A 22,864-nucleotide genomic window follows, 5' to 3' on the forward strand; every position below is an offset into this window, starting at 1 on the left:
TTTTTTGCTACAGAAAGGTTAGTCTGTGCACAGCCCTGTTATTCTATATGTTTGGCAATGATGCTTTCCTCCAATTTTTCTGGAACAGATATTGAACTAACCAGCCGGCCGTTTTCTGCATCATCTCAGATATCCTTTTAAAAATTGGTGTCACCTGAGGACTGGAAAGTAGCCAATGTATGCAGGCAGACTTTGTGAGAAAGCTACATATCTTTGTTAGAACCATAGAACTGTAGGAACCATGAGGGAAATCTAGTCCAACCCCCTGCAATGCAGGAATCTTTTGCACAACATGAACCCACAACCCCAAGATCAAGAGACTCAGGCTGTACTGACTGAGCTACTCAGATCAGCAGTTTTACATTTGGGTTCTTTAAGAATCGTTGTGAGGATGCCATCTAGACCCAGTCATTCAGAAAGAGCTGCCTTGAAGGTCCTGGCTTGCAAACCCCTCCCTAGCAACCTACATTGCTCTTCCAAGACCTTAACAACATTTCACCATCCAAACATTTGCGCACCTACATGCAGCCTGTAATGGTACAGGCCAACACCAGAGGCGGTTTTAGGGTAGCACAACTGGTGTAGCCGTCCTGGCTGCCATGCTGCAGGGGCTGCCACAACAATGCTGTAGAATGGACTGTGGGTACCACATTTTAGCACTGCATGGAGCGCCGCTGAAATTTGAGAACACAAAGTCCGCCTCTGGCCAACACTACAAACATCAGATTTTGCCACTGTGAGGATGGGGCGAATCAGAGCCGTGTGTCCACTTTGGTTTGGATGCTAGGCGGTGAGCCATCACTGTCTTTTGTTCCATGTTATGATGCTGCCCAGAGGGTTGGAAGAAGCTAAGGTGCAGCATAAATTACTACTGCTGTGGCAGCAGGAAGCAAGAAGCCAGACCCTTGAGTGTGACATTTGATTGAATATGCAACTGCCGTAATGATCTTCCCTCTGGGTGTCAAACACTCACTGTTTGCCTCCCGGTGCATGGAAGGACTGGAAAAGGAATGCTTTAATGCAGCCTTGTGCTCCATTATATTTCCCTGTCATCTTGCTGCGCCCTTTTCTTCTCCTTTCCTGCCTCCATTCTGCCCACTTTGCACGCACACGTTGCTGCTCCTCTCTGGCCCCCAGGCTGCTGCGTAGCAAGACCTGGCTGGCCTTGTTGTATTTTAAATGCCCGTGAATTAAATCACATTTTTTTATACTCTTCAAAAGCAGTTATCTCACGGCGCACGCAACAAACAGAAAATGAGATTTGCATTTTATTAGACACACTGGCGCTTGCCTGTGTCTTCACTTCCAAGCTGGGCTAACTCACTTAGCTGCTCACGGGTGTAATTACAGTTCCCTCCAGGATAGTTTCAGAACTGATTTAACCTGCTCAGGAAGGATGGCAAGTGAAGCGTTTTCTTTGGCTATGCTTCCAAGTGCGTGTAGAAAACCTGAGTATGGGCTCCCACTGCTGGTGTCTGAAGCCAAGTGCACAGGACATTTAATCCATATGTATCCTGGAGGAATGCTCCTGTCTGTTGCCTTGAACCAGCTTCCATCCCACTGGAAAACACAAGCTGCAGTTAACCTGAAGTGCATGCAGCTCAAACTGCCTTTCCACACAGAATCAGAGAATCTCAACTAAACCCCTGTAATGCAGGAATCTCAACTAAAGCATCCATGCAGATGACCACCCAACCTCTGCTTAAGAAACTCCAATGACAGAGAGTCCAAATGCACAGTCGACAATGCATGTATAGATCACAGCTTCCTGGAGTGGGAGATGGAAGGGTTGCCGGCATGGGGAAATAAATCAGATAATGCACATTGGGGGAAGACAGACCCATCCCCTCTGTGTGTGCAGCAAGTGCAAATGCCATTTGAAACACAGCAGGAGGAAAACGACATCCCCACATTTTAAGCTGCTAATAGTTCTGCTTTTTTCTTCTGCAAAGACAATGCCATTTTCCCCACAGCCATTAAAAAAAAATGCTCTACAACGAAACTGTTCTTCTTGAAGGTGCCACAAGGCTCTTTGTTATATAAGCACTAGATCTCCCATAGCCACAATTCTGTTCCTAGCGTCAGAGTGTATACATATGTTCAATGCTACCAGTATGCATAATGTCAGTTTGCTCTCTGGAAACCTCTGTCAATCACTGAGCAAGTTTGACTTGCTCTTTGTGGCATGCTCTATTCTGTGGGTTGCATCCCGACTAAGTTAGTCATGCTTCACACTGCAATCCTACACATGCCTGCAGAGAAGGAGTGAGACTTTGTGTATAGGGACGTTGTGTATAGGATTGCAGGCTCAATGGGACTGAAGTGTGACAAACCTAGTCTGGATTCAGCCCTTTGTTAAACAAACAAAAATCACAAAACATAATATATGAAACAAAACCAGTACTGTACTACAGAAATAAATGGGGTTTACCTCCCAGTCAGTGAAAGCAATTCCTGTAAGAAGAACACAGGATCAAGTTTAATAAGACATTTCATAACCTGACAACATATTTTGATAACTTTTACCACCCCCACCCTCCAAAGAAAACATGAAATTACTTGCCTGTAATATTTCCAGCTACAAACTTACAAACATGAGCCTGACCAAACTGCGGGAGGCGGTGGAAGACAGGAGGGCCTGGCGTGCTCTGGTCCAGGGGGTCACGAAGAGTCGGACACGACTAAACGACTAAACAACAATATTTCCAGCATCTTTTATGTCATCACATCCATTCCAAAGATGGAGAGCAATTCTGCTACCTTATAAACCTTCAGATTCCCTATGGACCAGCCCTGCTCTGTTTTTTGTTTGGTTGTTTGTTTTTTTGCAATGGACCAACACACCCAATCCTATGCTTGCTGACTTGCTTGCAGATTGGAATGCAACTCCAAATCATGTACTTCTCTAGATGTTGCCATGCATGTTTTGTGCACATAAAAATACACATTTCAATGTAAAAGATACATACACAATGCATATGGTATTGAATAAGCTTTTCAGTCATCTCTCCTTTGGACTCTCTCGGCCTAACCTATGGCACAAGGTTGCCATGAAATTCCTTGTGAGTTCCTGGAAGGATGGGGGTGGATGGGATGGGATGGAAATGTAATGATTTTAATACACTTGAAGCAACTGGAGAAATAGTTCTACAAAATTCTTTCTAAAGTCTAAGCACACAATTCTCACTATGAAGGAAAGTGGAGGAAAAGAAAAGCTTCTGATGGCATAAAATAGATGTCAAACTAGGCCCATGAAAGTGCTGAGTTCAAAGCATTGTAAAGACGACTGATAACGAGGCCATCAAAGCACCTGTATAGCTGCTTCTCCCTTTGATCTTCTCAAGTTAATCATTTTCCATGATGTCAATTGTTTACTGGCTCTGTTGCCAGTTGTCCTCCAAGGTGCCAAAAACCTGGCAATAAACAAATCAGCCCCACATCTTGGCATTAAGAAGAAAGGCTCCCCCAAATCAATGGTAATTGAGTTTTAGAGTGCCATCAGTTTTCTGTCATTAAGGCCATCTGTCTCCTTGGCAGATTCCACAGTTGGTTCTGACAGCATTGCTTTACCAAAAATTAAAAAATTAAAACTTGTGTATGACTTTTTAGTTACCAAATCCTAGCAGACAATAATTTCTCACTGCATTTTTCAGCCTTCTTGATTCAAGGATTGTTTGTTTTATCAAATGTGTTTATAATATGTTACAGAACCATTGAAGCAATCTAAACTCAACAAATCACAAAGCACTGATAAAAACAATCCCCATCATCATCATCATTTCCCTCCCCTAAACCCAAATATTAATCTTGCACAGGGCAAAACATTTACAGCATCACATAGCCTGATATGAATTGCTGTGCTTCAAAACCTTATAGTCAGCATTTTAGAAAATAGCTAGGTTCTGAGCAGCGTATCATTTATTTTCTCAAAAGGTAAGACCATTGTCATGTATGTGCTAGAAAATCAAACTACAGAGCGAACTTTTCTAGCCTGTATAAATTATGCAAATTAAACAATCTGCATCTGTCAGGTTTACTTTGCTTGATTCATTGTGCTCCTGCGAGTGGTGTGAGAACAACAAGGAGCTTGCCAATCCAGACACTGCAATCCAGCACAAGCAACTGGAGGACAAGCTTGCAGGTGTCATATTCTGGCAGCTCCAAGTGACCAATTTGCTCCAACACAGGTTGGGGGCAGACTGAGGCCTTCTATGCCTCTGTCTCCAGACTAGCTTCTTCAAGCTCCATCACCTTGAGAGAACTACAGAGCCTTAAAGGGCAACCTTCTGGCCCAAAAATGAACACTCCAGCTTCATTCCATAGCCTCCTGGTGTATTCCTGGATTGATGATGTGTGGTGGGAGGCATCTGGGTCTTCCAGATCTGTGAGAGTCCAGGCTCTGGTGGTCTGGAAGGTTCCTCTGGGAGTTCTTGTGCAACCATCTCAGGGGCAATGGTCTCACCATTTTCCACAGTCAGCTCTGAGCCTTGACCCAGAAAGCCAGATGGGGAACTGATGGCCAGTGCTGTTGATCATGTTGTGCAATTAATTGGTTTCTATGTTTTCTAAACTGCTTAGAAGCCATCTGGGTGTTAAGCAGCCTATATATTATTAATATTACTCCTACTACTATTGCCTTTGAGGGACGCGGGTGGCGCTGTGGTCTAAACCACAGAGTCTAGGGCTTGCCGATCAGAAGGTCAGCGGTTCGAATCCCCGCAACGGGGTGAGCTCCCGTTGCTCGGTCCCAGCTCCTGCCAACCTAGCAGTTCGAAAGCACGTCAAAGTGCAAGTAGATAAATAGGTACCGCTCCGGCCGGAAGGTAAACAGCGTTTCTGTGCGCTGCTCTGGTTTGCCAGAAGCGGCTTAGTCATGCTGGCCACATAACGTAGAAGCTGTCTGCACACAAATGCCGGCTCCCTCGGCGAGTAAAGCGAGATGAGCGCCCCAACCCCAGAGTCGTCTGAGACTGGACTTAATGATTAGTGGTCCATTTACCTTTTTACTATTGCCTTGCTCCCGCACTGCAAACACCACAGAGCAGTTCCATAGCCATCCAGCCAGTGAGCCCAGTTCAAAGTGCTGGTGCTTTTCTTTACAGCTAATCCTGGCTTTCTTGTACCCAGGAGGACCCTCTGCTTTCATGGCCCTGGCATGTCAATCATCTTGGGGATGGAGAGTAGCTCAGCACCTTTTATGCAGAAGCTCCCATATTTGCTTCCAGGCAGGGCTGGGAATGTCTCCCTGAAACTGGGAAACCATCACCAGTTGGCATTGACAGTACTGACATAGACGGGGTTCGTGTTTCCTTGGAATGAGGGACAGCAGAGATGACGGTGTCTTTAGGACATGTGGTTTATGTTTATACAACCTGATGTGTATACAAACCCCCAGAGGGCTTTGTTTCCCCAATAGCTGCAGCCTTGGATTCAAACAGAACTCAGGCATGGCTCTACTCTCTGACTTCCCAGCCTGCAGCCTTTTCTCCTCTAGCTTCTAGTTCACATCGCTCAGCTCTCTCTGCTCTTAACTCTGTCTTTGTCCTTCCAAGGACCTTGGAGCTGAAGGAGGGGGCCCTACCCATTTGTTGTCTTTCACAGAGCCCCTTCCCTTGTTCCTCTTAATGGCCCATCACCCAGGCTATCACATCACCAGGAAGCTAGTCTGACTTTTCCAAGAATTATAAGAGGGCCTGGGCATTCAGCCTAACCCCAAAAAATCTCAGAACAATGGCAGCTTCCTGTATCTTCTCTGACTGCCCATCAACAGTGGAAGTGAAGTTGGTGATGACTGGGGAGAGGGCAGTTTCTGATATGGCAACCCATTTGTGGAAGCCCTTCTTGGAGGTGGCAGATCTCTCCCAAACACCATTCTCTTTCCAGCACCAGGCAAACACCCTTAATTTTTCTCAGGCCTTTCCCCTTTGTGGAGTTTCATCATTCCATCAATTTCTCTTTGCTTTTGTGGTGATGTTTGCAGAACTGTTTGTTGTATTGCAACGAGTACAGTGGTACCTCAGGTTAAGTACTTAATTCATTCCGGAGGTCCATACTTAACCTGAAACTGTTCTTAACCTGAAGCACCACTTTAGCTAATGGGGCCTCCTGCTGCCGCCGCGTTGCCGGAGCACGATTTCTCTTCTCATCCTGAAGCAAAGTTCTTGAAGCACTATTTCTGGGTTAGCGAAGTCTGTAACCTGAAGCGTCTGTAACCTGAAGCATCTGTAACCTGAAGCGTCTGTAACCTGAGGTACCACTGTATATGTTTTAATGTGTGCAAAAAGAGGGAGGGAAGCCTGTAAGCTCCAAGGGCTATAGCTGAGAGGCAGAGCACCTGGGTTGCAGGCAGAAGGTCCCAGTTTCAAATTCCCCACCCCTGCACATTTCTCTCTCCTGAAACCTTGGAGATGCATCTGGCCAGATAATACTGAGCAGTCTGACTTAGAATCATCGAATCGTAGAGTTGAAAGGGACCCAAGAGCCATCTAGTCCACCCCTGCAATGCAGGAATCTCAACTAAGGCATCCATGACTGATGACCATCCAACCTCTGCTAAGAAACCTCCAAGAGACAGTCCACCACCTCCTGAGGAAGTCCGTTCCACTGTTCAGCCTTTCTCAACCTGTGGGTCCCCAGATGTTGTTGAACTACAACTCCCATCACCCCTAGCTAGCAAGGCCAGAGCTCAGGGATGGCGGGAGTTGTAGTCCAACAACATCTGGGAACCCACAGGTTGAGAACCGCTGGCTGTTTGTACTGTCAGAAAGTTTTCCCGTATGTCTAGTCGGAATCTTCTTTCCCGCAACTTGAAGCCATTGTTTCTCCGGAAGAGGAGAAAACAAGCTTGCTTATCTTCTATATGAGAGCCCTTTGGATACCTGAAGATTGCTATTACTTGGAGCAAAGCAGGCGGCTCCCAGGGCCAAAGTGTTGCGGCGCTTCCTGCCGAGCGCCTGCGAGGCTCCCCCGCCCCGGAAAAACCAACGCCGTGGGAGTGGAGAGGGACGGCGCTCGCAGAGCTTCGGCGGGGCTGGGGAGACTTTTCTCTCTGCCTGGAACAGGAAGGTCGGAGAGGAGGCAGGCGGAAAGGCGCGCGATGCGCGGATGAAGGGAGCCCCTCCCGGGACCAGGCGCCCTCCTGACCGCGAGGAGCCCTTGGGGAGCCGGGCGGGCGCCGTCAGCTGATGGGCGCGCCTCGGCTTAGGAGCGAGACAGCGGACTCAGAGGAAGAGAAGAAGGAGGAGGAGGAGGGCGGCTTCCCTTTGCTGCTGCAGCGCAGCCGCTGGAGCCGCAGAGCAGGCGCCCCGCAGGTATTGCCATCGCGTGGATCGGGCGCGGTTTCCCAAATAAAGCGTTGCGAGGGGGGAAGGGCGCAGAGAGAGACCCGCGTTGCAGCGCTAGGCTGTGTGTGGACACAAAAACACACGGTAGGGAGGTCCTACCGAATTCAACGTGGCTTTCAGGCTCGCACGACCCTGTCTTCCTTCCTGGAAGCGAGCCCCGTTGAATCCAGCGGGGTCTACCTTCCTGGAAACGCTGCCTTAAAAAAAAGAAAGTCTCGTTGCGCCTCTCCGACTTCAGGCTGTTGTCTGGCAGCAAGTGCCATCGAATTCCTCGGGGCTTGCTGAGTGAACAGCGGCATCCTAAACACCCTCGAGGGGGCTTCCTTCCGAGGAAGCGTGCTTAGGACTTGCACGGCAAGGCTGCAGCCCCGTGGAGCAGAGCAAGGGCGCACAACAGCGTTCAGCTTTAGCGGAATTATTGTGGCAGTGGCAAGATACCTTCATCCGATGGAAGGTACCCAGTTCGATGAGAGCGAGGGACTCTCAATCCACGGTGAGTCTCTCAGGTGCTGGTGGGGCTGGGACACACCTGGGGTTGGGGGAAGCCTCGTGTTTGCAGAGTTCTTTGCAGGGTCCGTACTTGCCGTTTGCTTTTTGGTCTGTTCTTTGTGTGTGCTTGTGCAATCACCCTTGTGTGAGCCCATATCTCTGTCCCGTGGCACGGTTGTCTGATCACACACAAACACACCAGGATCCCACAGGCATTATGTAGGGTAGTCTTTGGCAGTGCTATTTCTCTAGAAAAAAAGAGGTGCTGGAACTCACCATGAACCTTGTTCTCTTAGAATGGCAATGGTGCCCACCTGAGAGGTGTCAGAATTGAGTTCCAGCTGGGGAAAAAGTCCTGGTCTTCACTAACCTGGTGCCTACAGGTGTTTCAAACGGCATCTCCTGTCAATCCCCAGCCAGGGCAGACAAGGTGATCTCCTGTTGCAGATGTTCCAAATGCTGATCTTCCCCTGTGGAGTGCTTTGGCGAAAGCAGTGGCCAACATCCTCTTTCAGCTGCTTTTGTGGAAGATGCAAAAGGGATCCCTAAGAGTGCATTTTCACACCCAACAGAACTTGTCTTGGTTGCTTTGTAATGCAATATACAGGCAACGTTTGCTCAATTGCATTACAAATGCCCACTGGAAAGCGAGACAGTATAGTCAGCCTGGTCTAAATTGTCATGGCCGCAGCTATCATTGGCTCTGATCTTTAGAAGTTTCCAAGTTGGGTTGTTGTTTTTTATTGCATTCTCAGAAAGATGTCAAAGGTGGTGGTGTCTGTGTTTAGCACCTGAATTAAAATTGACAGGGCTCACAGGCTTGTGTAGAGAGCCCTGCCATCTACCCCGGAGGGGAGACTGGGTCCTTAATTCTGTTTTTGCACGCTTTGATTTCTCCGTGGCAAATGTGGCAAAGGCACACCAGGATCCTGTATTGTATAATACATCTGTTTCTGTAAAGCATGGACCTGACCAAGAATAGATGACATTAAATCTAAGATTTCTCAAAGAAGGAGACAGAAGTGAAGGGAGAGGGAAGAGGAGGCTACAAAGTCAGAACTGTTGGTACAGTATTTGTAATGGTTTTTTTCTTCTCCTTCCTCCACTGCAATGGCATTATCTCTTGCTTTCTCTTTTGCCCTAAACTTCCTGCAACCAATGTGTTAACTTTCTAACGTTGCAAAAATGCTTCAGAAAAGCAGAAGACTTGGCATTCTCCAGTGGAATGTGTCTCGTTCTTAATGCAGGTTCTCTTTGTTCAATTTACAGATGCGGCAAACTCCGACACAGAATTTGGAATCTCTCACAAATATTTCCTTAGTGTGTATCCCGGGCCTTCACCTGCTGGATCGATGCTTCACAAACCAGGAGTGTGACCGAGCTCTGGAGCCTGAAATACTATTGCTATTATCATTACTTATTAAAAGCATATCACCACCCACCAGTTGATATTCTCTGGGAGGTTTGCAAACCAGGCAGTATGCAAACCAGGCAGTATTAAAGCTGTGACAAATACCACTTAAAAAATGACAATAAGGAATGCAAGGCAGCAGCCATTGACACTGCCTTTCCTGGCAATGAAGATTTCATAAACGGATCCCAGTTCAGGTGACAAGCCAGGATAAGTCACAACAGCCTAACTGATAAACTCTGGATTGAATAAAAAACCTGGCAACCCCCCCCCCCCAATGAACAATGGTTTTTCCTTAACTATATAACCTGGGGGATAACGAGGAGACCACCTTTTACAACCAGAAGAAGCATTTCACTCCACTTTGCCTTCTGAAACTTTCTACTGCCCATCCTTGCACAATGGATTGGTGCCCCAACTTCACCTGCTTCTCAGTCACTACTTCAGCAGAATCCAACTGGACGGGCTCCAGCTCCCTCCTGGACCACCCTGGCGCCCGTGGACCCTTGTCTATCTTTAGCGTCCTCGTCTTGACTCTGTTGGCCATGTTGGTGATTGCCACTTTCCTCTGGAACGTGCTGGTCCTGGCGACCATATTGCGTGTCCGCACTTTCCACAGGGTTCCTCACAACCTGGTGGCGTCCATGGCCATCTCGGATGTGATGGTGGCTGCCTTGGTGATGCCTCTCAGCCTGGTCCACGAACTGTCCGGGCGGCGCTGGAGGCTGGGGCGGATCCTGTGCCAGGTGTGGATCTCCTGCGATGTGCTGTGCTGCACGGCCAGCATCTGGAACGTCACGGCCATCGCTCTGGACCGCTACTGGTCCATCACTCGCCACCTAGAGTACACCCTGAGGACCCGCCGGCGCATCTCCAACATTATGATTGCTCTGACGTGGGTCCTCTCGGCCATCATCTCCCTGGCTCCAGTGATCTTTGGCTGGGGGGAGACTTATTCGGAGGGCAACGAGGAATGCCAAGTCAGCCAGGAGCCTTCTTACACCATCTTCTCTACCTTTGGGGCTTTTTACCTGCCCCTCTGCGTGGTGCTCTTTGTCTACTGGAAAATCTACAAGGCAGCCAAGTTTCGCATTGGATCCCGGAAAAGCAACTCCATCACTCCTATCACACCTGAAGCCCTGGAGGTTAGTTTTTCATCAGGTGCTGCTGTCTGCTCTAGAATTGGGCAGCACATTCACACAGCAGACCTTCTGTTAGGCAGGGTGAAGTGGCTGTCCATAATTTATTACTGTTGTTGTGTTTTTAGTACTGGGGAGAGGCGCTTGTGGACTTTTCTGGTGGCCTTGTGTACTGTACTGTACTGTACTGTACTCAGGGAGGGGCACTGCTTGCTGCTCTGTGCTGGGCACCCAAATGTCTGTGGCTGGCCTTGACTAACAACCACTTTGAGCCCTGAGCACAGTGGCTAACAGCGAGTTGCTGAATTTGTTTATCTTATGCAATGGCTGTTGCTGTCTGCTGCCTGAGTGTGTGAGCTCACAAGCCCTTGGCTCATATTTCATCTCAGCCAGGAACTCCCTAGCCATCCTTAGGTAGTCATTGTTCCCTCTGCCTTACTTCTCATCACCTCCCCCCCCCCCCAGCTCAATCTGAAATAAGGAGGCATTAATCCTGGTTTTCTTTACAGGGTTGTTGCAAAGATAATATCTATGAAGCACTTGGAACACTTGAAAGTGTCAAGTATTAAAAGACTCATATTGGCTTCTGTGGGCTATCTCCCACTAAAGATATTTAAGTTTAATCTTAACAATGTTCTTGACATCAGTCAGGGCTTTCGTTCTTTTTCTCTTTGGGGCTGGACCAGTGCTGCTTTGTTCACGATTCTAGCCAGCCAACAAGCCATGCCCTGTTATTCCATTCCATTCCATTCCATTCTCCAATCTGCTACCTACTATCCAGCATTCCTTGTCCACTGATCTTGCTCAGTTCTCAATGAGCTGCTTTTTGCCCTCTCCTGCATAGTCCTCCCCCAGCCCCGCAAAATATGGTACCTTTCTTGTAGTTCTGCAAACATTGCCATTTCTTGAAGCCTGTTTATACCTCCCTTCTTGTGTGTGGGTGTGCAGTTTTGGTTTCATAAGGTTCCATGCATGAAGAATGAGTTTGCTATGCGTATATCATATTAATCCCTTAATTAAGCCAACAGGATGAAAACTGAGATACATTTCACACATAGGAGAACCTACACAATTCAAGCCCTTTGTCTTTGCTTGTGGATGCATTACCTAAAAGCACTCAAGGGAGAGCTCACAAAAGGCTTTTCTTTTTACACAGGTCTGGGACCATAAGACTATCCATACAAAATAATTTGAAATTGTAAGGCAGAAAATAAGCGTCAGTATCCTCGGAAGTCATTGGTTTCATTTATTTAGGACACAGCATCCACTGAAAATCTTGTTTGTTTGTTTTAGGGCGTCATATGGACTAGAAACCTAAGCAGCCTTAAAAAGAAAAAGAAAATAGCAAGGGTAGGGAATAGCTGCTAAAAAGACTAATCCTAGAATTGCTACCTTTTTACAGACAGGATAGTGTGCCTTTAACAGTTGTCAGACAGGCAGGCAGGTATCAACAGAAGCTTTTATTGATACAGAGATGTGGTAATGGGGGAACATTTTAAAGACAAATGAAATGGATTCTAAGTCAGATCACTGGTCTGTGTAGCTCTGTGCTGCCTACACTGATTGGCAGAAGCTCTCCAGGTTTTCAGTCTGGAGTCTTTCTTAACACTACCTGGCACAAGAGCCAATTCCTAGGTGCTGTGAGAGCTTCGGCCCCCACAATAAAATATTTGAGGGGGCTGGGCCCCCACAAAGGTAATGGGCATTCCCATTCAAATGGTGTGTGTGCACTGACTCATGTGATCGGTTATGCAGAGTGGGGCTTACCTGGACCCCCACAATATTTTATCCAAGTTGGCACCTGCACTTACCTGGAGATGGGTGGAATTGAACCAGGGACCTTTGCATGGTGCCAGGCTACTCTGAGCCCTTGGCAAGGCTAAATGCTTGCTCACCCGCCTGCCAGTTGCTAACTTCAATTTTCAAAAACAGATGTCTTGCAGAAAAAGTGAACAGCACAAAACTCGAAACTGCCACATCTACTTTAAATTGCAAGAATAAGTAACACAACCATCTTTGGTTACCTTTCTCAAATGCAATTTTTTTTTAAAAAAAATGTTTCAGCACCCAAATCATTTTGAACAATCTTGCGAATTGTGATGTCAAAATTTACATCTCTTTAAAGTTTCAATTCCAGGCACATCAACATCTCACTTTGCATGCCTTCCCCTTTGCAAATTTTGCCACCAATTCCTTCAGCTCAAGGAATTTATTCCACTCCTAGAGCTATAATTCCCTATGAAGAGGGATTGATTGTTAAACCACTGAGAGAACAGTAGCTCTGAGATGGGAATAGCACCCTTAACAAACTACAGTTCCCAGAATACTTTTTTTTGGGGGGGGGGGGAGGAAACTATGACTGTTAAAAATGGCATCATAGTGCTATAAACCTATGGTGTGAATGTGGCCAAAATGAAAGGCAATATCTAAATATTGTCTGTAAATATTTCATTCCCATGAGCCTTGGCAGTTAACTGAGCTATACAGAAGCTAACACTTTCATTTTAGTGCCAAAAATTTAAAACCCAGCCCATTTATGTAGGGTTCCTTTCAGTGTCTCTGCATAAACTCCGTAAGTCACCAGTTAACAATTGGTTCATCTGCAGAACATCCCAATTGAATCTTGTCTTTATTAAGAATCCATTTGTTGATCCTCCGCAGCCCTGGCCCCTTAGCCTTCCACGCCAGAGTACCATCTTGCAGCCAACAGCTACATTTGGCAGCTTGACAATACACGGCACTTAGGAAGCGACCCACACCAAGGCAGCTGTGACCCACCCTTTGGGACCTGGCACCTCCTGCTTTTTAATCTCACAAGTTCAGCCCCGGCTGGCCAGCAGCACATTATACTGCAGCTCCTATTTAACATTTAATTAGCATCTTTATTGTGCTAGGCATCGTACACCACAAAGGCTTGACATTCTCCCTGCCCAGAGGATAAAACAAAATGAAAACTCAGGCAGGCTTGGAGGAGTGGAGGGGCCGGAGAGATGGAAAGCACAGAACAGGTGAAGCTACAAATTGGGGTGTGGGGAAGACTTTGGGGAATCAGTGGACGCTGAGGAACATAAGAAGAACCTACTGGATCTAGCAATGCCCCATCTAGTTCTGCATCCTCTTCTCCCAGTGGCAGGCCAGATGTCCATGGGAAACCTTCATCAGGACCTGAGCACAAGAGCTTAGCCAGCATGGCTAGTAGCCATAGACAGCTTTAAAGGTAAAGGTAAAAGGACCCCTGACCATTAGGTCCAGTCGTGACTGACTCTGGGGTTGCGGCGCTCATCTCGCTTCATTGGCTGAAGGAGCCGGCATACAGCTTCCGGGTCATGTGGCTAGCATGACTAAGCTGCTTCTGGCGAACCAGAGCAGTGCACGGAAATGCTGTTTACCTTCCCACTGGAGCGGTACCTATTTATCTACTTGCACTTTGACGTGCTTTCGAACTGCTAGGTTGGCAGGAGCAGGGACTGAGTAACGGGAGCTCACCCCGTCGCAGGGATTCGAACCGCTGACCTTCTGATCGGCAAGTCCTAGGCTCTGTGGTTTAACCCACAGCACCACCTGCGTCCCTTATGGATAGCTTTACGCTCCATGAATTTGTCTAATTCCCTTTGAAAGCCATTCAAGTTGATGGCCGTTACTGCTTCCTGTGGGAGCAAGTTCCCTAGTTTTAATTATGTGTTGCATGAATGGATACTTCCTTTTATCTGCCCTGAATCTTCTGACATTCAGCTTAATTAGACGTCCTAGTGTTATGAGGGAGGGAGAAAAACTTTCCCTATCCACTTTCTCCATCCCATTCATGATTTTATAAACTTCCATAAACACACCACCTCCTACTCTTGCCTTTTCTCTAAACTGAAAGGTCCCAAATGTCAAAACAAAAAAAATTCCTTCCAGTAGCACCTTAAAGACCAACTAAGTTAGTTCTTGGTATGAGCTTTCGTGTGCATGCACACTTCTTCAGATATGGTATCTGAAGAAGTGTGCATGCACACGAAAGCTCATACCAAGAACTAACTTAGTTGGTCTTTAAGGTGCTACTGGAAGGAATTTTTTTTGTTTTGACTATGGCAGACCAACACGGCTACCCATCTGCAACTGGTCCCAAATGTGGCAGCCTTTTTTTGTAGGGGGAGCTGCTCCATCGTTTGATCATTTCAGTTGCTCCTTTCTGAACTTTTCTCAACTCTGCCATATCCTTTTTGAGGCGAGGCGACTAGAACGACCCACAGTATTCCAACTGCAGTCACACCAGAGATAATCTCAGTATAAGGGATCTGCTAAGTACACTGCCTCTCTCCATAGATGCTGCTTGTTTATCTAATGCATAGGAGTGCATAACGTTATAGAAAAGCGTGAGGTTGCTGCGGTCACAGCATAACGTATCAATACGAAAAATACATTGGGGGGCAAAAATAAAATGTTGGAAATCTTATAGGTGGGGGAAAATACAATCTGCCAGTGATGTAACTTTAGTGTTGTTGTTTAGTCGATTAGTCATGTCTGACTCTTCGGGACCCCATGGACCAGAGTACGCCAGGCACTCGACTTTTATATACCTGTTGTTATTGTCAATGGAGCTTTCTTGGCAGGGATACTGGACTGGATTGTCGGTTCCTTCTCCAGGTGGATCACATTTAGTCTAAACTCTCAGCCATGACCTGTCTGTCTTGGGTGGCTCTGCATGGCATAGATCATAGCTTCTCTGAGATATTCAAGCTCCTTTGCCATGACCAGGCAGTGATCCATGATCCATGTACAGTCCATCAAATGAGCGGGGCAGGTTAAACACTTCTTTTTGTAGGGCACAAGTCATCCAGGGCAGGGAATCTGTATCTTAGTAGTAGAGCCCATCTTTTGCATACATAGGGTATGAGGTTTAATCTCTGGCATCTCCAGGTAGGGCTAAGACCCCCCATCTGACCCTCAGATAGCTTCTGCCAGTCAGTGTCACCAATACTAAGTTAGATGAGCTGACTTGGTAGAAAACATCTCCCTGTGGACCAGGTGATCTTGTCAACAGGGAGTGTGGACTTCTCATTTGGGCAGCTGGGCTGCCTGCAGCCCCCGGCCTTTCCCAGCAGTGACAGTGATTGATGCAAAAAAAAGTCACCCCATTCCACTGGGGTGTTGCATAACTCTCCGCTGGTTAGCTTTTGCATTGTGGTGTGAACTAGAGGTAGTCAAAGGTGGACAACTGCTCTGGATAGCCGGTGGCCTTCCAACCCTTTGCCCTGAAAGTTGTTGTTGTTGTTTAGTCGTTTAGTCGTGTCCGACTCTTCGTGACCCCATGGACCAGAGCATGCCAGGCACTCCTGTCTTCCACTGCCTCCCGCAGTTTGGTCAAACTCATGCTGGTAGCTTCAAGAACACTGTCCAACCATCTTGTCCTCTGTCGTCCCCTTCTCCTTGTGCCCTCCATCTTTCCCAACATCAGGGTCTTTTGCAGGGAGTCTTCTCTTCTCATGAGGTGGGGCCAAAGTATTGGAGCCTCAGCTTCAGGATCTGTCCTTCCAGTGAGCACTCAGGGTTGATTTCCTTCAGAATGGAGAGGTTTGATCTTCTTGCAGTCCATGAAAGTACTTGAGGTCTTTTGAGTGTTTGGCTCTCCCTCTTCTCCCAAGGCAAAAGGGGGCCCCCAGCAGGAAAAAATGGTGCTCTGGGTATCTGTAGGGGGGCTCCCCACCTCCTCCACCACCTTCTGTAAGGTAAGGTGTGGTGTCTTTTTAGGTAAGAGGGGGGTGGAAAGGTGGATGCTTCAGGAGTGCAAGCCAAATTGAGGCTGTGACCACTAGATATTGCTCTCCCCCCCCCCCCAAATTGAGGGTATGCATAGGAGGTGTTCAGCTGTGTGCGCGCACCTACTTGGAACTCTCACCCCACTGCAAAACTCCAGGCAAACCTCTGCTGGGCATCATCTTGCAAATTAGCATGCAGCACACAGGATTTTGTGTTTGGCAACTGGCAGGTGGCAGGCTGGCCAGCAAAACAAACACACACACACACATGCATCTGAAGATTATGTTTGTCTTTGGCAGGTGAAGGAAGCCTCCCAGCAGCCGCAGATGGTGTTCACCGCCCGGCACGCCACGGTCACCTTCCAGACGGACGGAGACACGTGGAGGGAGCAGAAAGAGAAGAGAGCTGCCCTTATGGTGGGCATCCTCATTGGGGTGTTTGTGCTGTGCTGGATCCCCTTTTTTATCACAGAACTCATCAACCCCCTCTGTTCCTGTGACATACCTCCGCTCTGGAAAAGCATTTTCCTTTGGCTCGGCTATTCCAATTCTTTCTTCAACCCTCTGATCTATACGGCCTTCAACAAGAACTACAACAACGCTTTCCGGAACCTCTTCTCCAGGCAGCAGTAAGCGAGGAGGGCAAAGGAAGAAGGAAGGCCTTTCTAAAAACTTTCCCCTTCCCTACATTACTTAAAGAGACATAGCAGCAGGGGGGGAGGGCTCCTTAAAGGCACGTGAGGCCTTTCCAGATGATCAGTTTATATCACAATAAACGCTCAATTGTCACAGGGCATTCAGACTTCTTTCTTGAAGCACGTACTTGGTGAAGAGATTGTGTTTTCCCAGCACAAAGAAGCAACATTTTATTATTGGGATTACCTGCTTTCCCTTGCTCATGTTGTGTGGAAGATAACGTTTCTGAGCACCATGGAATGGTCTCCCCCCTGGGAAGTAATGTGTGATGCCATGTGTAATGAGCTATGCCAATTTCTTCTCATGCCCACACCCTTTTATTGGAGAGGAAACATTAACCTACAAAGCCCTTTTTGGCCAAGCCTCACTTAATATCTCAAGAGTTGGCTCAGTCAGTAGAGCACAAGATTTAAACTCAGGGCTGTGGGTTCGAGCCCCACATGGGGCAAAGGATTCCTGCATTTCTAGAGGTTGGACTAAATGACCCCTGTGGTCCCTTCCAACTCTACAATTCTATTATTCTATCTGCCCCACACCTGAAGTCACACTTTGAGGCCTGGTGGACCTCGTGAACTCGAGGTTCCCCATCCCACTCTTTATCATGAACTTACTGATTAACTGAAAACCAGGTCTCTCGAGACAGATGGATGCCAACACCAACAATTTCTATACTGCTCTGCTTAATATATAAATCTCTTAAGTGGTATACAACTTTTTAAAAAGCACAAATTTAATAAAAATCTACAAGGAAACCATCAATTTAAGTTACTATAAACTGCAATAAAAATACAGAGGTGGGCCAGCACTCTGTGGCTTGGTCAGGCATGCACAGGGAAGCCTGCCTGCAGGCCAGCCCTTTCCCTGCTCCTGGGCTGTGCAGTATATGGGATTAAAGGGATAGGGATGGAGGATCCAAGAAGAAGAAGCCCAGGACTGCAGGACTGGAGGGGGTGGACAGCTGCTTGGGGTCCCAGAGGGAGGGAGACAGGCAGGTTGTCTCTCCCCCCTCCCCATGTGAATTATTATTTATGAATCCATGAGCTGCTTAATGCCAAGATAGGCTTCTACGCAGTTTACAAAGATAAAAACATGTTGAACCTCTAGTGGCAGGGAGTTCCACTGAGTAGGACCTGCCACACAAAAGGTTCTGTTCTTAGTAAAGACTGACCAAATTTCAGAAGCACTAGAAGTGCTTTATCAGAGGATCTTGGTGGTTAAGGATTCAGACAATCCTTAAGGTATTTTTGGCTCAGGTTGCTTAACACAAGAACCTGGGAACTGGAGCAGCTCTTTCGGCAGCAGAGTAACATGTTGCCAGTAATCTGTGCCTGTGAGCAGTCTGTTCCCTGCAATTTTCACTCGCTGCAGCTTCTGGATGAGCCCCTCATGAAGCATGTTACAGTAACCAAGTCTTGAGGTTAACAATACATGGACTACTGTGGTCCAACTATTGAAGTCTAAGAATGGTCACAGCTGGTATATCAGAAGACACTACTGGCCACAGAGCATATCTGGGCCTCTGGTGACAAAGATGGATCAAGGAGTTTGCTCCAAGCTGTGGACCTCAGAAGGAACGCAACCCCATCGCAAACAGGCCATTGACCTTTCTCCTGGACACGAGAATCACCCTGAACAAGGAGGCCTCCATCTTTCCAGGCTTCAAACTCAGCTTATGGATCCTCATCTAGTCCAACACACTGCCTTTATGTACCAGTCCAGGATTCTGACTCAGATGTAATGGAGAAACAGAGTTGGGTATCATCAGCATATTGTTAACACTTCACTTTGAAACTCCCAATGAACACTCCCAATGGCTTCATAAGGATACTAAACAGCACTGGGGGTGGAATAGTGCCTTGTGGCACTCATTAGCCTAAACACCAGAGGCCAAAGAGCAACTCTCCCAGTGCTACCCTTTGCTCACGGCCCTGAAAGAAGTAGCAGAGCCACCATACATCCCACACCATCCAGAAGGATACCATGGCCAATGGTACGAAAAGACACAGAGATCAAGCAGAAGGAGCAGGATTGTGCTTCTTCTGTCCTCCTCTCTATAAAGTACATCTGTCAGGGCAACCAAAGCTTATCTGATCCCAAACCCAGGCTTGAAACCAGACTGAAATGGATCCAGATAATCAATTTTATCCAGGAATGCTTGCAGTTGTTCCACCACAACCTTCTCAATTGCCTTTTTTTCCAAGGAACTCTACGTGGCATACATGGTTCTTCCCCCTCCTCAGTTAATCTCCACAACAACCCTGTGAGGTAGGTTAGGCTGAAAGGCAGTGGCTGGCCCAAGAAGATCACCCACTGAACTTCATGGCTGAGTGGGGATTTGAACCAGGATCTTCCATGGTCCAACACTCTAATCACTACATCGCACTGTCTCTCAAAAAGGAAAAGCCTTGAAAGTGGCCTTAAATTGACATGCACACACAGATTAAAATGAGAAAGAATACAAGGCAAATAATAAGTTGGTATCTAGACAAACCACCTGCTGTTCTAGCTACAACTGGGTAACATTCCATTCTACCCATTCTACCTGTCAACTGGTTTCAGCTATGTTGTTCTCCACAATTCCCCTCATGTTTCACCCTTTATTATTTCATGCATACTGAAGTGCAGTTGAATGCCGTATTAATTCTGTTTTGTGCACATTATTATTATATATCCCATGGCCAAGCCCTGCTGAGTAGTACAGTGGTACCTCTGGTTACATACACTTCAGGTTACATACACTTCAGGTTACAGACTCCGCTAACCCATAAATATTACCTCGGGTTAAGAACTTTGCTTCAGGATGAGAACAGAAATCGTGCAGCAGTGGCGCAACGGCAGCAGGAGGCCCCATTAGCTAAAGTGGTGCTTCAGGTTAAGAACAGTTTCAGGTTAAGAACAGACCTCCAGAACGAATTAAGTTCTTAACCCGAGGTACCACTGTATATACAAATACTGTCCCAGGCATAGTCCCCAAGGAGGTGCCGTCTAGGTAGGAGAGCAGATTAGTTTGCTAGAGATCAGCACCATGGTCAGCTCACTGCAGAGCTCATCTAACAGAATCAGGTCAGAATACAAGGCAATCCAGAGCAGTGAGTATGGAAAATTGCTCCAGCAACAGCCTGTGCATTTAAGTACTGTATAGTAAGTCCACAACGTAAGCAAGGGTTCGGTTCCCAGGAACTGCAAAAGCAAAATGCATAAAGCCAGGAAGGCCCCTTAACCTGCAAGCTGCTCCCCTAGTTCTCAGACCACCTCCACTTGCTCTCTGTGCTCTTGCTAGGCCCAATTTCTCTCTCCAAATCTCCATCTCTCTGACTCTCTGACAACGCCTGAACACTCCCAGGGTGAGTGCAATGGCTGCTGGGATTGCTAACTGCTGTTTCCCACTCTCCCTACCACTCTCTTCCTACCACATATTTTGATTCTCCCTGTGTTTTTCTGATTTATTTATTGATTTTTTCAATTGCCTTTGTAAGGTTGCAATCACATAAGAAAAGTGAGTGTACTGTAGGCCTGCAATCAGGTTAGTGTATCAAGCTCGGCACCCTAAGAAAAAAAGTCTGGGGACTTAAAGGAGGCCTGTTCTATTTCTCACGTTCTTTTTCTCCAGAGCAGCTAGGTCGTTCCAGCTGGAATTGGATGGTTAGTGCAGAGGTTGCCTCAAACACTATACAGATGTCTGAGGAGGGGTTCTCTGAGTCAAGAGGAGAGTTAACTCCTCTAGCTCTGCAGCTCTATCTAATGGGTCTTTCCTCCCAGGGAGCCTCTGGTGAAGCAATGATACTGGAGGTTCTTTCCATGAATGTTTCCTGCAGCCAGTCATTTCTGACATCCATGTTAGTAGACTCATCCACAAATACCAGCAGGTCTGAATCCTGGGCCACGCAACTTATGAAGAATCTGCACAATGTAAAGTATGTGCTAAGTATGCACTCCATGCATAGGAAAAGTGAACATCATGACTGAATCAGGCTCGTACTAATAAAACATTTCTGGACAAAAATCTGCAGCTATGCAATTTTAAGTATCTGAGGTCTTCTGATGGAGTATTATTCCCACGGAGTATTAAAACTGTGTTATTCTGGCAGGCCTTTCAAACTTGAGATTCTCTGCCAACCAGCTCTTACTGATGTGTTTGATGTTTTTATTGTAATTTTATGTTTTAAACTGTGTACCACCTTGTGACATTTTATATGAAAGTGCAGTTTAGAAGTATTGGAGGAAAATAAAATATATGGAAAAGTATGTTTTTCATTCTATGTGATTCATTGGTTTCCCAGCACCTGAAATGAACAGCGCACCAAAAGATAATTACCTTTGGCTGAAGTTTTTCTTATGTGCCAGCAGTAGAAACGCCAGCAGAGGTGAATGGAACAAATGTGTTGTGGTGCCGACCAGACTAAGTCTGTTGCAGAAGCTTGTAGCTGCTGTGCAATCCCAGCACCGACACACAAAACCTAGCACTCTCTGCAAACACCCAATGTCCAGGGAAATCAAATGGTTCGTATTTCCAAGTAGCCGTATTGAGGATAAGAACTACGTAGCAGTCTGGGGCACATTTCGAAAGCATCTTGTCTGTGCTGAAGCAAAGCAGGCAATTGCTGCAGCTTTTTGAGATATCAGGCTTTTAAATCCAGCGAAGGATAAAAATATATCACTTCAACTTAAGCATGTGATAAGGGAGAATTTCTCCTTTATCCCCAGGACTCTCTGATTTTTGCATGAAGGGCTGGGGAGTGGGAACTGATTGTAGCTTGCTGAACAACTGTGCTAAGGGTACATTCTATAGTAGTTCAAGTTTTGATAGAGGAGTAAACAAGAAAAAAAGAGGACTACCTAAAGGTATAATGGGCATGCAAGTCCTGCCTACACACAGACTGAAGCACAACTCAGTTGTTCAAATGTGAAACAAGATGTGTAGACAGAATAGTAAAGAGTGTGTTGCATTCAAGAGAACGGAATAGTTTCTGAGCTAAGGCTAGTGCATCTATATAAACTGATGCTAATGTCTGGACTTGAACTGGCAAGAGTTAATATTTTTTTAAATAAAAAATAAAAACATTGTCCCTCCTGTCAGGGCCAAGTCTGGAACAGAGACTGGACAGGAGCAGGCTCAGGCAAAACTTGACTGATTGTATGTGGATCCAGGCAGATCAACAATAGGTGGGAGCTGGAGTGCAATAAACAGGTAGAGGACTCCAAGTTCCCCATCCAGCGTGGTGTAGTGGTTAAGAGCAGTGGACTGGTAATCTGGGGAACCGGGTTCGTGTCTCCACTCCTCCACATGCAGCTGCTGGGTGACCTTGGGCTAGTCACACTTCTCTGAAGTCTCTCAGCCCCGCTCACCTCACAGAGTGTTTGTTGTGGGGGAGGAAGGCAAAGGAGAATATTAGCCGCTTTGAGACTCCTTAAGGGGAGTGAAAGGCGGGATATCAAGTCCAAACTCTTCTTTCTTCTTCTTCTTCTTCCATGAACATTGTGTTGGCCTGGAGGACAGGTCTGTTTTGTGGCTTGCAGTGGCAATGGTACAACACATTCTTCTCCAGCCTGGTGCCCACTTGTTTTGGACTACAACTCCCATCAGCCCCAGTCAGCACATCTGGAGGGCACCAGTAGGGGTTAAGGATTAATTTCCAGCTAGTGGAGGCTGACTCAAGCACCGCCCCACTAACGTAAGTCTGCCCTGAGCCAGCCCCCACCTCCCTATCCTCTTGCTTTGAACCAATCAGGAGGCAGCTTTGCCTGTGACTGATTCCACTCACTGCTGCTCTCCCTGCCTTCCACCCCATCAGCTCCACCACTGTATCTAGCTGCCATATGCTGTTGTCCTTATTATTAGGTAATCACGTCTAACCTTTCCTGTAAACGAATAGCATTGCAATACTCAAGTCCACAGGTTCCATTCAACAGCACTTTGAAGAGGAAAAAGAATGATTAAGACTGTGAGGCAGTATCGCAGTCGTGTTTTTCTTTAACTTAATATCTTGAAAGGGTATTATTATTGCTCCTTCAAAGCTCAAGAGAACTCAAGGAACAACTTAGCTA

The 22,864-nt window shown here is 46.8% G+C and overlaps 1 protein-coding gene across 2 annotated transcripts; it reads left to right on the forward strand.

The window, feature by feature from the left end:
• The first annotated feature begins 6,483 nt into the window (after positions 1-6,483).
• Positions 6,484-16,912, forward strand: HTR5A (5-hydroxytryptamine receptor 5A). Of its 2 annotated transcripts, none has more exons than XM_028750985.2 (3): positions 6,484-7,310; positions 9,102-10,388; positions 16,424-16,912. In XM_028750985.2, exons 2-3 carry the CDS (start codon positions 9,645-9,647, stop codon positions 16,754-16,756), a joined length of 1,077 nt encoding a protein of 358 aa, XP_028606818.2. In that variant the 5' UTR covers positions 6,484-7,310; positions 9,102-9,644; the 3' UTR covers positions 16,757-16,912. The 2 variants fall into 2 exon arrangements, with proteins under 2 accessions (XP_028606818.2, XP_028606819.2); XM_028750986.2 differs by lacking the exon at positions 6,484-7,310 and adding an exon at positions 7,319-7,836.
• The last annotated feature ends 5,952 nt before the right edge of the window (positions 16,913-22,864 follow it).

The sequence above is a fragment of the Podarcis muralis genome, chromosome 12 (assembly GCF_964188315.1).
Source record: "Podarcis muralis chromosome 12, rPodMur119.hap1.1, whole genome shotgun sequence".
Taxonomy (NCBI): domain Eukaryota; kingdom Metazoa; phylum Chordata; class Lepidosauria; order Squamata; family Lacertidae; genus Podarcis; species Podarcis muralis.